The sequence below is a fragment of the Dicentrarchus labrax genome, unplaced genomic scaffold (assembly GCF_905237075.1).
Source record: "Dicentrarchus labrax unplaced genomic scaffold, dlabrax2021, whole genome shotgun sequence".
Taxonomy (NCBI): Eukaryota; Metazoa; Chordata; class Actinopteri; family Moronidae; genus Dicentrarchus; species Dicentrarchus labrax.
Genome location: NW_026136711.1, coordinates 32,042,964 through 32,058,961, shown reverse-complemented (window position 1 = coordinate 32,058,961; position 15,998 = coordinate 32,042,964). Strand labels below are relative to the sequence as shown.

The following is a 15,998-nucleotide window of genomic DNA, read 5'->3' as shown; positions in this document are numbered from 1 at the left end:
GCGCACCCTGGTGTTCAGGCTTCTTGTCTCTGTCATGATCACCTCACATCCATCCTGAGTACTACTTAAGTAAGATTTTGAGGTACTTATACTTCACTTGAATATTTCCATTTGATGCTACTTTATATTTCTGCTCCACTATATTTAAGAGGGATGGAAACATGGTGCTTTTACTCCTACGTGTATTTCATTTTTACAGTTACTTGCTACTTTTCAGATTCAGATTTTACATGTAAGCTTGGTTAGGGCGCCACAATAACTTAATATATTATTGAAATCACAATATGCAACGGTAAAATGTGAGACGAAACAGCATTATAATGAAGAACTGTAGTGCTGCAGAGATGCCCTGGCCAACAAATCTTGTTCTCCAGATTGAAAAGATTTGTTTGCCACAGACCCCCAAAATGTTCACATCATCATCATTTTAATAGTTGAATTTGAGATGCAAAAATGAGCATTTTCATACTAATTGTGAACTGTATTGCAGTATCTCTCAAAATAGTGGTTTTTACCTTCTTGTGCAGCCTTACTGCTGAGCCTATAGCTAACATGCGAACAACAGAATATGAAAGTGGAGTAAAATTATGAGAGGGATTTGATCAAATCAAAATGCAACTTGGCATATTTAAGTGTGCGGTGGTTTTGGAGCAGGACATCATCTGCACCTCTTCCGCCTGTAGACATAGAGAGATAGGATTAAACCTCAACCATGTTCTTTTGTAGATGGAAACACACAACCCATGAGCTAACAGAATATAGTGGTGTTTTATATGTTGGTCAAGGTTAACTAGTCCTCTCAAATGTAATCAGATATATTTATGTATAGACCCATAGAGTCCAAGATGAGTCATCAATAATGCTTAAATGTTTTGCAGGAAGAGAAAAGAGACGTTGGTATATCAACATTTTATATATTTGGCAGATACAAAGAGATAGCAGAATAATGAATGCAGGAAATACAGGATAAGAGTAAAAGTAAAATTCTAAATGTCAGCACAAAACTACAATGTGCTACAAAGAGGCGGCTTTTGTATAAATCTTTATTGAGATATTGCTCATAGTCTGACTTTTACTCAAAGCCACTCAAACATTGAAAAGTTTCAAATTCCAGCCGAACAAAGCTTTAAAAAGAGGTAGGATTATGCACCGCTCTCACGCCAAAGATCCTTTAACTGGACCCGCATGTTTACACAAAGTTAACCGAGAACCTTGTTGATCCTCGCTTACTCTTTATATGTGGCGCAGAAATGCTGCTGTTCTGAACTTTGACCTCATTACCTGGTTTTTGGTGGTCGCTGTATACTGAAGACCCAAAATATGTTTTATGTAAAGGTCAGCAGTGAAGCTATTTTGTGTGTAATTTAAGAGGGAAAGTCTTTTCATGGTATGAACATTTGCATGTTTTACATTGCAGATGTTAATTTAATGCTCCCTCATTATACTTTAATAAGGGAGCTACTATATGAAGATGCAGTTTTAATGGCACAACAATGCAGAGCTATCCATTGTTTGCACCAGTTGCATTCTTCTATTATTGATAATCTAGTGGCTTGCAAAAAAGGGAGAAAAATAATCCTACTGTACAAATAATCCTATTTACAAGAAAAAAAAAAAACATTATTCCTTGTGAGTTAGATATTTTACAATCTGAACAAAGAATTGCAGTAATTTTGTGTGGGATGGCACAGTGGGATGTTATTTATTATATAGACCCGAGTACACCTCCTCCAGAGTGTTTTGGAATTTAAACTCAAACATGCGAGACTTCAGACCGATTGGGTGACAGTCGGGCTGTGGTGCTGCTCAAGACCACTTGAAACATGCTCTTAAATTAGCTGTTGTCTAGTGTTTCTGCCAGTGTGCTGAGTTTAGCTCCTTCAACTTAGCCTCTCGCTCTCTGTATTTGTAGGCTAATGGTATACACTTCTCAACCGTATGTTGTCATTTTCAGGACGAGTTAGGCTTCTCAGAAATGGCATAACATTTTAAACTGCACAAATTAAAAGAGTATGTGATCTAAATTCAATGAAAAGGGTATTTGAGCTGCCTGCTGTTTATAAATCAGTCATATCTCTTATCGCTGATGTCCTCCCTCATCAAAACGACAGTAAAACGGGAGAAATAACTACAAAACCTGATGAGAAAATTTGCCTTCTTCTTGTATTATTCAGTCATTAATCATTACTTTGATTTCATGCTGTTTTTTAGTCTCCCATGATTGGTGTTTTATTTTTTTTTGCATTAAATATTCCCAGTGTAAAGCTACTGAATATCATTGAAAACAACTTCAGTAATTGTATCTGCTGCCTCCCAAAACCCACATCAATTAATTCCCAATCAAGTATCACAATGTCAATATTACATGCAGTTGTGCAAGAAGGTGTGCGAGGCCTTTCCCCTCAGTGACACAAGGTCCGGTATGGAGGATATACTGGAGCAAAGGCCAAGCCTGGGCTTAGAGTTAAGTTTGGGCAACAGCTATTCTTAGCACACACACACACACACACACACACACACAACACACACACACACACACATATATATATGAGTATACTATATCTTTTTAATGTTGCATTCTTTACTCTATTAGGCTACTCATTATGGCTGCATTTAGTTGCTAGACAAATAAAGTTTCTTCTTAACATTATCACAGTGTTATGACGTGTAGTGTATTATTATTATTATGCGCACATCCATTCTATTGATACAAGATATGATCTTTGCACGGTGAGTGCTTCAGTTTGAATTGTTCCTCAATGTTTCTCACAGTAAAACTCTTCTCTTCTCATCTGCTGCCTTTTTCAGTTCCTTTTTTGTTTGTTTCTTGGCAATTTTGATCTTTTTAAACAGTTCAAAGTAGAGTAGGGAGTAGTTTAAAGCGTTTAGCAAATAACCTCAGCAAGTCTGCCATCTGTACTGAGAATGATTGTGTGTTTTTTTTCCACTTAATTTACCTATTATAAACCCCCAGGGGCAAGATTGTTGGCTGTTGGGTGCCAATGAACCCCACCACCTCACCTTGTCTTTCCATTGTATGTTCTGTACAAATGTCCCATTAAAACAGTGCACACAGCATGCTACATATGGCAGCTTCACCACAAACTAACAAGCACACATAGGTTTAAATGTATCCGTCAATACAATTGTATTCAATTGTGAAATGTGATAAAAAGTTAATACTACTAAACTAAAATCACTCAAATCTGGCCCAAGTATAAGACAGGGCCTTGAGATTAGGTATTGATGCAGATTGGACTTTGGTGATGCAAATTAAATGAAAAAAGAACAAGAAAACGCTTAATTCGCCAACAATTATCATTAGGACACAATCAATTCGGGGCTTTTGGGACCTTATGAGTGTGTAGGAGCCAACGTCTGTTTTGCCTGGCTGGTAATTAAACCTTGCATTCACCTAATGCAAATATGTTACATTATTTTTTGGTCAATCATTCTCCAGTTCCAATACACGTTCCCCTGAGTATCTGGTTCAGTTCCCTGCAGAAAACCCTGCTTAAAACCTTAATATTCATGTATTCAGCACAAGAACTACACAGTACGTATGGAATAAAATGTAATGTAACAACTTGTGTAACCTCAGTCTACCTTGTTATTCAACCCCAGTATTATAGAATAGAATATGACAGGCACACTGTTACTTATTTGCTTTTTCAGCTTCCAGACCAAACTTGTTTCAACTACACATACCAAACACTCACGCCTCCGGTTATCATTGGCCGTCCCGCCCACTTCATCTCCTGACCAATCGAATGGCTCGTACGCGGGGCGGGGGAGCCGCAGCAGCCAATAGGAATCCAGAATAGCTCCTGCTCTGTCGCGTAGAGTTTCTTTGAATGTGAGCTCCGACGATAAAAAGCGAGCCGTCATGTTTCCGTCCCTCCCTCTCTGCCTCTGTCCGTCGGCTCGGCTGCCGCTGCACTCAACCTCCCCGGAACAAAACACCGCAAACGAACCATGTCTGAGAAACTTCCCTTCAAAGTTGGTCAGTCGTTATTTTAACCGTGTTTACCGGATGCTGGAGGTAACGTTAGGGCGGCGGTTGGTAGCTAGTAGCAGTGGAGCTTGTTACCTGTTGGGTAACGGCTGTTATAGCCAGCCGTGGTTAGCCTCGAAGCTAATCATACACCGAAACAAACATAGGTTGATGTTTTCTACTTTATTTAATAATTACTACAGGTTTATAAGCGTTTAATCCCAGCCCTCCCCTGTCTTTATTGGTGCTAACGTTAACTTGCTAGCATGTGGTTAATCCGTATGACGCTGTTATTGTTTATTTAACAACAAAGTATTTAGCATGTTTGTTTGTTTGTTGTTATTTTAGCTTGTTTACTAATAAAACTTCCTCTTTAAAACACTCGCACTCCGCTCTTTGCTCAAATCTGAGAATGAATCGAGATGTAAGAGTCGGGTTGGCGCTGAGTGTGGGCTCCGGCTGTGAGGGGAAACTACACCCACAGCTTCTGGATGTTGTAGTTTTTATAAGCGGAGCCCGAGGCGTCACCCTTCCTCGGCTCAGACTGTTTGCAAACTACAGTTCCCGTGATGCCTAGCGCCTCGCCGCCAGCTTCTGGTTGAGTGACAGGAGCAGGCAGAGACTGAGCTGCACTGCTTGCAACTTTCATACCGTAGTAATGCTGGGACAACACGTGGTGTTCTTGTACAGCAACGAAGTACTTTTACTCAACATTATATCAAGTTTATAAATCATTATTATTATTATTATTATTATTATTATTATTATTATTATTATTATTATTTTTATAGATAAGAGTTTTTGTTTGGTTTCCAGAAATTGAGAAGCATCTTATGAGGAGGGAGGGGAAATGAGATTAAATGCAGGGCAGATACTGAGACTATGGCCTCATAATATAGTTAAAAACTCATATTGTGGTTAGTGTTGGAATAAGGATTTTCACAAATTTTAATTTTCACTGAACAAACATTTCAATCGTGAAGTGACATCTTTTGCGGGATCTGTATGACACAAACATGTTTTCTTGAATCTAGGACAGAGCATCTCCTCAGCACTACAGTACTCTATTATAAAGCTGTTTTTATCTCACGTTTATCAAAAGAACTGCAGCTTCTGAGATTTGCATATTACTGTTTTGATTAATCGTGCAGCCGAAGCTGTGACTGCTTTGCATTGAGAAATTAGATATTCACTTAAAAATGAAGAACAACAACTTTGCTTTCAGTTGAAAATGTCAGGTAATGCATGTAAAATGGGAAATGTTAGTTATTGTCCATTTTAAAATAACTCCAAATGTAACATCATTATCTACTGAATGGTCTCCTGCTGTGACCGCCGTATGTGTGAAGCAGCTGGTTAGAAGCAGAAGGAGTTGCACAATGTCAGGACAACAGATAGCTGTGGGGCAAAGTCCACACGTTCTCCATCGATTGCGTTACAATCCAGTGAGTCCTGACATGTTAATTAACGCCAGTATCACTCATTTACTACAGCAGTCAATCAGTGAAACTTAACGTCTGCTCACCAGTGTTGCATGTACATTTTCTACCAAAACGTTGCTGCTTTAGGTCAGTGGGTTTGCAGCCCAGGGCAGAAGGACATGTGATCATTATATTTATTTATTAATATCGTTACTAGTGCTGCAATATGTTATTCCATCATATATGTAGTGATCTGTTGATATACAGAAAATGAATTGGCTGTGGCAGTCATTTATTCTGTTGATTTGATGTTGGTCTCTGACACTTTAAGCCTGGGTTTGAACAGTGCATTAAATATTTAAGCTCTACTTACCGGCCTGGCTTTGTTCTCTTCTCAAATAATTGGCCTGATTCGAGCTGTTGGCTAAAGTTCACCCTCAGTCATGAGGACAATTGTGATTGTGGCCGTAAACTATAAAATGCCTTCAGTGGAAAAACTGCACGTCGCATGCTGTAACTGTACAGCTTGTGGTGGTTTCGGGTAGGATTTGAACCACAGTACCTGCCAGTATTGGCTCCCTGCTTGTGTAGCTGTACAGAAACACACAATGAGGCCTCTTCAAAGGGATTTCACTCACTGACCTTTTTAGTTTAGTCACAACTTTGACCTAAATGTGAACTTGTGTCCTTAATCCTCTCTGTGGCTGGTCATTCAGCCCAGTGCCGGTTCAGTGCAGTTAGCCTGGCTGAGGTGTGTTTGCACATGCTGCAGCCCATGTGGTGGAGGGTGGTTGTACTCTTGGGACTTCCTCCTGCACCCTGAGGTTTACCTGCAGCGCTGTAGAGCAGAGCGCCCCACTTCCTGTAAAATCAGGATACTTTTCTGTTTCTGATAATCGCCAAGTTGAAGTAAAGTGATTGGTGAAATCAGAAGCTGAAATGTGCTGTATGATAAATTAATGCATGATGTAAAAGAGCAGATAAAGTGGGAGAACTGTGGCTTCATATTGGGTAAAGCTTAGGTCTAGCTGGAGTTTATCCAACTATATTCAGCCTGGTGTTCAGCGTCTAAGCGTAACCTTTATGATGTGATTTGAATAATTATTGCTGAGCTGAATCAGACTTGAGGTTAATTTTCCTAAATCAAATGGAAACAAAGTAAAGAAGAACTTTAAGCGAGAACAAGATGGTGCTGCTGTCCATGTAAAACAAATCCGTTCTTGTACTTCACTTGTTCTGACATGTTTAAGAAATAAACCTTGAATAACCTGTTGCTATGCTACATTAGCCAGAACGCAACTCTTTTGCCTACAATTACAAACAAAAGCCGCGGATTAACATCCTTTTTTAACTTATGTTGCCTGTCTTCCACTGTCTCGTTGTAGATGCATAATTACACCTCTATTGCGTTCATTTGGGGAGACCACGTTCTCGGCTCTCCAGTGAAGCTTAAACAAACACTACAGTCCTGTAGAGCAGCAGCAGCTGTCTGGAGATGAATGGAGTGACTGTACAGACAGCTGTGGTTGTAAATTTCCCCTCTACAGCAACACCACAATATTAGAAAATGACATGGCATCGGGAAAAACGTCAGCAAATATCATATCTGCTGACGGTGACAAAGACCACATCCTGATTCTTCTCTCAGGAAATTATTTTGCAAGTGGAGATAATCTCGTCCGTGTTGTGTTTTGAATAGTTTTTACTGAACAAGGATTCACATTAAACTGAAAACAATGTCCAATATAAAACGTTATCTAACTAACATCCTCCCGTGTCTCCCCCCTCTCTCCCCCAGCTGACATCAGCCTGGCCGAATGGGGGCGTAAGGCCATCGACATCGCAGAGAATGAGATGCCCGGTCTGATGAAGATGAGGGAGCTGTACGGTCCGTCCAAGCCCCTGAAGGGCGCCCGTATCGCCGGCTGCCTCCACATGACCCTGCAGACCGCCGTGCTCATCGAGACCCTCACCGCCCTCGGAGCTGAGGTGACCTTTACCAGCTTATTAATCGAGAGGTCATCCACCAAACATTCATGTCTTTTGAGATCTTTTGAATCTCAGAATGGACACAGGCACATTTAACTTATTTACTTTTATATCATCTTCAAATGAAAATGAACTCTTAAAAGTGTCAACTAAAAAATAACTTAATCAGGTTGTGGTGTTAATCAGTCCGAACTCACAAATTACAGTGACTGTTTTAAAATGCAAAAAAGGAGTTGGATTCAACAAGCAGACTTGATGCTGGATTCAATAAAATGCCATCTGTGATGTATTAAACTCCTCTTACTGACCTGAATTGAGACACATGAATATCTAAGGCATTCAGATGCTGTGACCGGGAGCAGGAGGGAGCTTCAAAGCAGATGAGAGATGTTTTGCACATCATGTGTAAAAGGAGCATTACAGGTCCAAAACTAACATAATCCTTTTCCTTTTTTAAATTCGGGGCGCGATCATACTTTTTCTGGTTCAGTGGACTTTGTTTCAACTTAGTAAAATATTTTGGTTGTACATTTTCATGTCCAGTTAAAATTTTCTAGAAGACAAAACACACACACTGCCAGACCTCTTTGGCCCAGTTAGTCTTTATCCATATTTGGTTTCTTCATTCATATGAAGCATCAAAGAGTCTGTGTGAATATAGGCAAATAGAAAAATACTAAAATACTTTTGGCTTACTGATAACGCGGCCCAGTGTAACTGCTGTCGTCTTCTGCCTTGTGTACTGGCAGTAGTAGTAGCAGTTACTGAGAGAGGACGAGTTCATTGATCCATTTATTTGAACAATCTGTCTCAGCTCAGTCTGGGGTTTTGTCTCTCCCTCTTTTTGCCTCAAGGCCAGTGTGCTCTGTTATCATGTTGGTTTTTATCTCTCTGAGCAGGACTGGTTTTATCCTGTGGGAACCTGCACCCTACCAACCTGCTATCTCTGCCTAGGATTGAAATGGGAATGAAATTGACTTTAAAATAATGCAATGGCAGTTCATTAATTTCTGCTTTTCAGAAAGAATGTGAGCTTTTTTTAAAAGTTTACAATCAATTCTGTTTATCTTGAGGTCAATGCAGACTTAGAACAGACACATTTAAAAGATTTGACCATAAGTTTGACTCCACATGCTCTCTGGTTATTTTTTTAACTTCATTAAACTATCGCCTCAGAGCCTTGGCGAAAATATGGGCCAAAGTGTCGAGCTGGGGTAAAATAATGTGTTAAGATGAGTTTTTAGTTGAGAAAAATTTCCAAGATATTATTCACCAGATATTATAATTGTATGTTAATTGATTTAATGCCCCTTGAGGCGTTGCAGCTCAACTGTCTGTGTTGCAGCTGTGTCATAAGGTGGCAGAGAGAGACCGGTGGTAGTCTGCACTGAGACTCTACAACACACAGAGCACTCGGAGTGATTCTCACCACCAACATTCAACACACACAATACCCTGTAGCCATGAGGTTGTTTAATTACCCAGTGAACCAACTGCCCAAATAACCAGGAAGAGTTGGACTTTGAATTCAGTTATCTAGAACCCAAAGGTACACAACGCAGCCCATTCATATGTAGAAACCCCGTCAAACTCCGTTAGATGTATAGATGGCAAACTTGTGTAATTTGTTAAAATCTGTAAAATCAGGTTACTGCACCTGTGACCAGGTTAGCTAATTTCATGTCAATACATTGAACTATTGGCTGTTTTTAGGTGATTGCTGTTGACCAAGCATTTATAGCATCAATTCACTGCTTTGAAAAAGCCTTTAATTTGAATACTCTCCTCCTCAGGTTCAATGGTCGAGCTGTAACATCTTCTCCACTCAGGATCACGCTGCTTCCGCCATCGCCAAGTCTGGCGTTCCAGGTAACGCACATCTGTGTATACTGAATGTGAATTACAAAATAACCTGCCCAGGTTTGTGCAGGTTGGCAAATATTACTTTGGGGTACACGTGTAGAGGATGTCTGTAATTGTAACTAAGTGCTTTAAGAGTACATCTACACCGTACGGACTAAAATGTGAAACCACATATTTTTATTAAATGAGAGTATTTACTCACCAGATATTGTATTGCAGATGACTTTATGCCCCTTGAGGCGTTGCAGCTCAACTGTCTGTGTTGCAGCTGTGTCATAAGGTGGCAGAGAGAGAGAGAGAGAGACCGGTGGTAGTCTGCACTGAGACTCTACAATGCACGGAGAACTCGGCGTGATTCTCACCACCAACACTTTAGATTCCCTGCCCGTATGTGGGAATATTCTTACCCGACTCTCAGAGAGAGACACTTGCTCATTTGTTTTCTTTCTTTTGTGTAGTGTATGCGTGGAAAGGAGAGACCGATGAGGAGTATGTGTGGTGCATCGAACAGACTCTGTTCTTCAAAGATGGTCAGCCCCTCAACATGATCCTGGACGACGGAGGAGACCTCACCAACATGGTCCACCAGAAGTATCCCAAACTGCTGGCAGGTTAGTTTGGGGTTTTTTTTTAGTTTAGAAAAAGGCTTAAAATGTCTTTGGATCTGTTTTATCACTGACGTGTTGGTAAAGGTTTACTGACGCCTGGAGCTGTTTGTTCCTAAATCTCTGCTCATACAATTACAGTGACCTCAGATATCACAGGACCGTAGTTAAAGCTGGGTTTCACTATCTTACCATCAGTTAACTCGGTGTATTTCTTGGTCTTCTTGCTGCTGCAGGAAACTAGCTTTGACTAGATATCCCAGCATTCAGTGCAGTGGCTGGTGATGATTTTCACACTTAACATTTGAATTAAACTTTAAACCTGCAGTAGAGTTTTGCCCACTAGATGACAGCAGTGATCTGAGTTTATACAGCAAATGCAATTCATGTTACATCATTCTGAACTTAAAATTCACAGGAAATATTCTCATTTCTTATTTTAGATCTAGTTAGATTTAGTTTATTTTGAAAGTTTCCTCTTGGTATTGCAGAAGTTGTGCTCTAGTCTTTAAAGTGAATTATTTGTACAATGCAGCCAATGTTTGTCCATGAGGGGGAAAAATATCCAAAAAGATTTCTCTTCAGATATTGTTCATATCGTTACAAGTGGTGATCATATTGATTTAATGCCCCTTGAGGCGTTGCAGCTCAACTGACAGTGTTGCAGCTGTGTCATAAGGTGGCAGAGAGAGACCGGTGGTAGTCTGCACTGAGACTCTGCAACAAACGGAGGACTCGGAGTGATTCTCACCACCAACACTTAACACACATTGCTTAACTGTAATTACATGCACGCCGTTTTGTTTGTTCTGTGCTTGTGCTGAGGGTGTGTTTCATGGCCTGCTTCATTGTGTGTTTAAGAAGAGAAATTAAAGGGGGGAAACATTACAAATTAAGTTGGATATTCCATTTCAAGACTATAGCCGACCTTCACACGGTCAAAAACCTTAAAACCTCACTGTGTGCTTCACCTGAAACTATTAGTCCAAACCTGGAGAAGACTTATGGCTGCTTACAGCGCCACCCAGTGTTAGACTTCAGAAATGGCTCCAACAATGCTTGTCAGAGGTGACCATAGAGAGGTTGGGCTGTTAAGATGCAATGTAGTTGCAATAGTTTGACATGAAAACCTTTGCCTAATCGACAGTTGTTAAGAGGGCATTAGGGAATTGTCCATAATTGCGTGACCTTGTTTCCAGGTATCCGGGGAGTGTCAGAGGAGACTACTACAGGTGTCCACAACCTGTACAAGATGATGAAGAAGGGCGAGCTGAAAATTCCCGCCATCAACGTCAATGACTCTGTCACAAAGGTATCATGTCTCAACATTTAATCCCCTTTTTATTCAATTGGCAAACTGACTTCTGGCTGTACTGCTACAGTAATTATACAGCTTATTGAATGGTTCTGAACTAGAGGTCATGGGAATGCTCTGACTTATGGAAATGTATGTAAATATCTTTGAATCTAACACCAGGCCCTCAATGGGAACTCTTCTATCATGTTTTCAGTCTGGGAAAAGCTTGATCCTGGTTTAAAAACAAAACAAAACATGTAGTAATATTTTCTGTCTCCTTCCTGCAGAGTAAGTTTGACAACCTGTACGGCTGCAGGGAGAGCCTGATCGACGGTATCAAGCGAGCCACTGATGTGATGATTGCTGGTAAAGTCGCTGTGGTAGCGGGCTATGGTGACGTGGGTAAGGGCTGTGTCCAGGCTCTGCGTGGGTTCGGAGCTCGCGTCATCGTCACAGAGATCGACCCCATCAACGCCCTGCAGGCCGCCATGGAGGGTAGGCGATAACAGCCAAAAATACAGTATATCTAGGCCATGAATGCTAATTTTAAACATCATGAAGAGAGGGCTAACTGGGTTGTTGGTCATCCTGAGATTCAGGATTCAAATCTTGCCTTTAGACTGGCTGACATTTCAACAAACTAACCTGCAGAAGTCATTAAATAAGACAAGAGTTCACTTCAAAATAACTTGAGATATCAGACTGTTTGTATATAAAGCCCTCTCTTTTGCTCTGTAGGTTACGAGGTTACCACCATGGACGAGGCTTGTAAGGAAGGAAACATCTTCGTCACCACCACTGGCTGTGAGGACATCATCATGGGACAGTGAGTTTGACCAATCCAGATGTTTCTACCAGAACTGAACTTTCAGTAGTTGAAATTAAATTCAGCAGGTTGGGATTATCCAAAGTATTACTGAATTGTTACTGTTGCACGATACCAAGTTAAGTATTAAGTATCTTTACTTATCTTTAGTCACTTTGAGAACATGAAGGACGACGCCATCGTCTGTAACATCGGGCACTTTGACTGTGAGATCGACATGGGCTGGCTCAACAAGAATGCAACAGATAAGATCAACATCAAGCCCCAGGTAGGAAAACTGAAACTTTTTAATAATAAATACAGCAGTATTTCTACCCGTTTAAGGTTCACATGTCCATTAAGCTGCCTGTGTCTTATATTCGTCTCTCAGGTAGTCTCACCCTGTCTACTCTGTCTACCTCTCCCACATCAATGTAATGTAATCCTCCTCCTTCTCCAAAGGTCGATCGCTTTCTTTTGAAGAACGGTCGTCACGTCATCGTCCTGGCCGAGGGCAGACTGGTCAACCTGGGCTGTGCCATGGGACACCCATCCTTCGTCATGAGCAACTCCTTCACCAATCAGGTACTGTGTGTGAGAGCCAGAGAAGACAAAAGATGCCTGTAGCACATGTAATTAAAACTAGAAGTTCTCTTTTAATTGTAATGTATGCTATAATGCAACGTTTTGGTTTGACATAACACAATAACACTATAGTTCCTCTGCTTCTGTATGAAACTCATCACTTGTACTTTCTTGTAGGTTCTGGCTCAGATCGAGTTGTGGACACAAACCGACAAATACCCCCTGGGAGTCTACTTCTTGCCCAAGAAGGTCAGAAGCCACAACATAATAAAGCATTTATACACCTTGCACACGAGTAGAAAATGAAAAGCTTGTGATCAAACACTCTGAAAAAAGCCTTAAATGATTTAAGACTTCCTTGATTTTACATAAAAACATAATTTAGTGCAAGTTTCTTGATGCAGGCTGACAAAAGCTGCAGAGACCTCACGGTAAAACTGCCATAAGCTACAGTACAGCAGCAGGGCCAGGCTGTGGTAAAATCTCTTTTTACACGTCTAATAAGAAGTCACGTTCACGTCCACTGCTTGCAGAATGAAGCAAAGTGCTGTCAGATTTTCAACTCTCCTTGCATTAAAACCCACTATAATTATTTTCTGACATGGTGAAGTTGGAGAGTGGAGTTTTGGCTTGCCAGATTTGATTTCTACCTGCGTTAATAAGAAGGGTTGTTTTTCTACCAACAACCTGTGAATGGTGAGGTTGAAGATGAGTTTTTTTTTTTTTTTAATGCAAGGCTTGAACTGTAAATATCTCCTGGTACACTTAAAATACAGATTAAGCTGATGTAACAGATTTAAGAGGGATTTAGTGTCTAACTTCCTTCCAGGGATCTTGGCATAAAGTGATTTTTCATCTAAGCCTAAAAAAAAGTTAAGAAATTGGAACAGGAAAGCCCAGATTTGACATCTTTAAACTTGTATGTAAATGTTAGTATAGTGAGTGTTCTAGAGAACGGTTACATCAGAGGAGCTGGGATCATAAAGCGGGCAGGAACTTAAAACCGGAGCAAAGATGCAAAACCAAATGGGAAGAGCAGCTTCTGCTGAACGAACAGATGGAAGGTTTATTTGGCGCTTAACACGCTCAGAAAGAGTAACAGTGAAAGGCCCAGAGATTAATTGGAGCTTTTATGAGCGGGGTTATACCCACAGAACATCTCGCTCCATCCGAGATGGAGCAGAAAACGGTGTGGGAACTTTAGAGTTTAGACTTTCACACAGTGACACTAAAGTATGACGAGCACCACGACTTCAGACTGTGACCACAGCGCTATTCCGTTCGCCATTTATCAAGCAGAAACGCCAAACATTGGTTTGTTCCAGCTTGAGATTGAGCAGATTGAGTTTTAGGCAGTTAGTTGGACAAAACAAGCAATTTGAAGACAAAAATAACGAACCAAAAATCTAAATGAGAATTATCCATAATCAAAATAATGAGTTGCCGGTTCGCTGCTGTAATCTGCTGTATGGCAGATATTTGTTTTTATACCTACAGCATCACACACAAAACACAATCATGAAATGGAATATGTCTAACACATTTTTTATGCCTAGATTAACTAAAGTTAAAACAAGCAAACTGTCTTCATCTAACAGGATTTTTGCTCTCATTTCTTTGTCTCCACAGTTGGATGAGCAGGTGGCAGCCGCCCACCTGGATAAACTGGGAGTGAAGCTGACCAAGCTGTCTGACAAGCAGGCCAAGTACCTGGGTCTGCCCGCCGAGGGGCCCTTCAAACCAGACCACTATCGCTACTGAGCCCCCCTCCCCCTGTCCAGCTGGGGATGAGGAAGAGGAGGAGGAGGTGTGGCTATAAGGTTGTCGGTGTTTTGGTGGGTGGGAGCACTTTGAGAGTTTGGTCAGGTTGCCCTCTGGGTGCCATTTTGGTTTTGGACTTCCAAATGTCAACTTTTCAGGGATAGAGACCATTTAGTTTTGTTTTGTTTCTCCTCAAATAGCCTTTCATATCACATGCTAAAGAAATGTATTTCACAAGTTGCATCTGGTGTCAATCCGAGTGATTCGGCGCGACTGAAGTTTGGAACCAGCACCTTGTTCTGTTTTACTAAGGTGAGATCAAACACCATCTTCCAAACAGCAGTTCAATCACTCATTTCTAGTTGAAGCAGGACAGAAAACTGCATTGAAGTCGAAAGTAATGTCTAACCCAGTATTTCAACTGAAAACGTATTAGTTTGTCTCATCACCACCTTACTCTGCTCTGACACACACACACCAATATCTTCAGTCCTCGGCTTTCTCTCCTTTCTCACCGATACTCTTCTGAAACACCATCAAGTGCTACTGCGGTTGTTAAAGAGAATTCTCTTGTTTGTCATTCCCTCTCCATTTATGGAATAAAATAAACCCTGATGCTTTTCTATCGAGCTCTCCTCCGTCTTGTCGCGGCTCGAGGTGGAAGGTGCCGGAACAGATCTTTCTTCTGTATCTTAATGAATCAAGGCAAAACGGTTTTAGCGTACAGCGGCCTTATTCCAGTGTATTAATGCTGCCCTTTGTTAGCACTTAATGAAAACTGTACTTGAACTGTGTGAGAAGACTGGAGACGCTCATGAAGTGCTCGGTGTTACTGGGTATGTTATATTATCCAGGAAGAGAAGCACTGCTGCCAAAGCGACCACCAAAGCACATCATGTTCTTGCCTGATTTATAAAAAAAAAAGTCTTATTCTTTCTGTTGCCTCATTTTCTTGCTTTTTATTGTGATTTTTATTTAATTTGACTTGAAGGGCCAGAACATGTGCAACGGCCAGCCCCCTCCCCCCCAGTTCCTTGTAATTTTTCACTGTAGCCTATCAAGGTGATGTTAAAGTGGTGGCCACGGTTCTCAACAGTTACAGCCCGAAGTACAGAGTCCAACCATAGATTGATGTTGAAACTGTCGAGCTGAACAATGAAAAATAAAAAAAACCATGTTGACTCGGATTGTTTCTCCTCATATTGCCATGTGGTAGGACACATTGTAGGACAAAGTGGAAGTCCTACTGACAGTTGAAAATGAACATTTCACACTGACACACGATGAAACCTTTTTTATTTTTATTCCTTTCAAAATAAAAAAAAACATAACATTTCTACTTGACACGTCAATGGCTGAGATGTGGAAGGCAGACGGGTCGACAGTCACAAGCAGCGACAAGACCTGTTAGAAGCAAATCCCCAGAGTAGTTAAACAAAGACAAACTCCATTAATTTCAGACTGTTCTTGATAAAGCTCCATCAGTTTATAGAACATTCATAGTTCAACCTTTCACAACGTTGCTGCTGTAGTTGTCCACACATACACTTTCACTGTCACAAGGGATTATTACGGACATTTCACGTGACGTGTGTTCACTTTCAGTATGACATCCAAATAAAGTGATTTTGATGACAGGGTCCCAACTCGCACAAGAGGTCACAGGGCCTGCTTTTTA

General features: G+C 40.8%; 1 protein-coding gene and 3 non-coding genes across 4 annotated transcripts; all 4 read left to right on the top strand.

Annotated features, from left to right (window-relative positions):
* The first annotated feature begins 3,844 nt into the window (after nucleotides 1–3,844).
* On the top strand, nucleotides 3,845–15,507 carry ahcy (adenosylhomocysteinase). Its single transcript, XM_051413801.1, has 11 exons — nucleotides 3,845–4,003; nucleotides 7,214–7,404; nucleotides 9,198–9,273; nucleotides 9,726–9,878; nucleotides 11,072–11,184; nucleotides 11,457–11,664; nucleotides 11,908–11,995; nucleotides 12,146–12,263; nucleotides 12,437–12,559; nucleotides 12,737–12,808; nucleotides 14,189–15,507. Exons 1-11 carry the CDS (start codon nucleotides 3,976–3,978, stop codon nucleotides 14,318–14,320), a joined length of 1,302 nt encoding a protein of 433 aa, XP_051269761.1. The 5' UTR covers nucleotides 3,845–3,975; the 3' UTR covers nucleotides 14,321–15,507.
* Nucleotides 8,708–8,843, top strand: LOC127372644 (small nucleolar RNA SNORA17). Its single transcript, XR_007886720.1, has one exon. It is a non-coding gene; the product is annotated as a small nucleolar RNA SNORA17 (small nucleolar RNA).
* On the top strand, nucleotides 9,494–9,602 carry LOC127372647 (small nucleolar RNA SNORA17). Its single transcript, XR_007886722.1, has one exon. It is a non-coding gene; the product is annotated as a small nucleolar RNA SNORA17 (small nucleolar RNA).
* LOC127372645 (small nucleolar RNA SNORA17) lies at nucleotides 10,498–10,633 on the top strand. Its single transcript, XR_007886721.1, has one exon. It is a non-coding gene; the product is annotated as a small nucleolar RNA SNORA17 (small nucleolar RNA).
* Nucleotides 15,508–15,998: the final 491 nt, after the last annotated feature.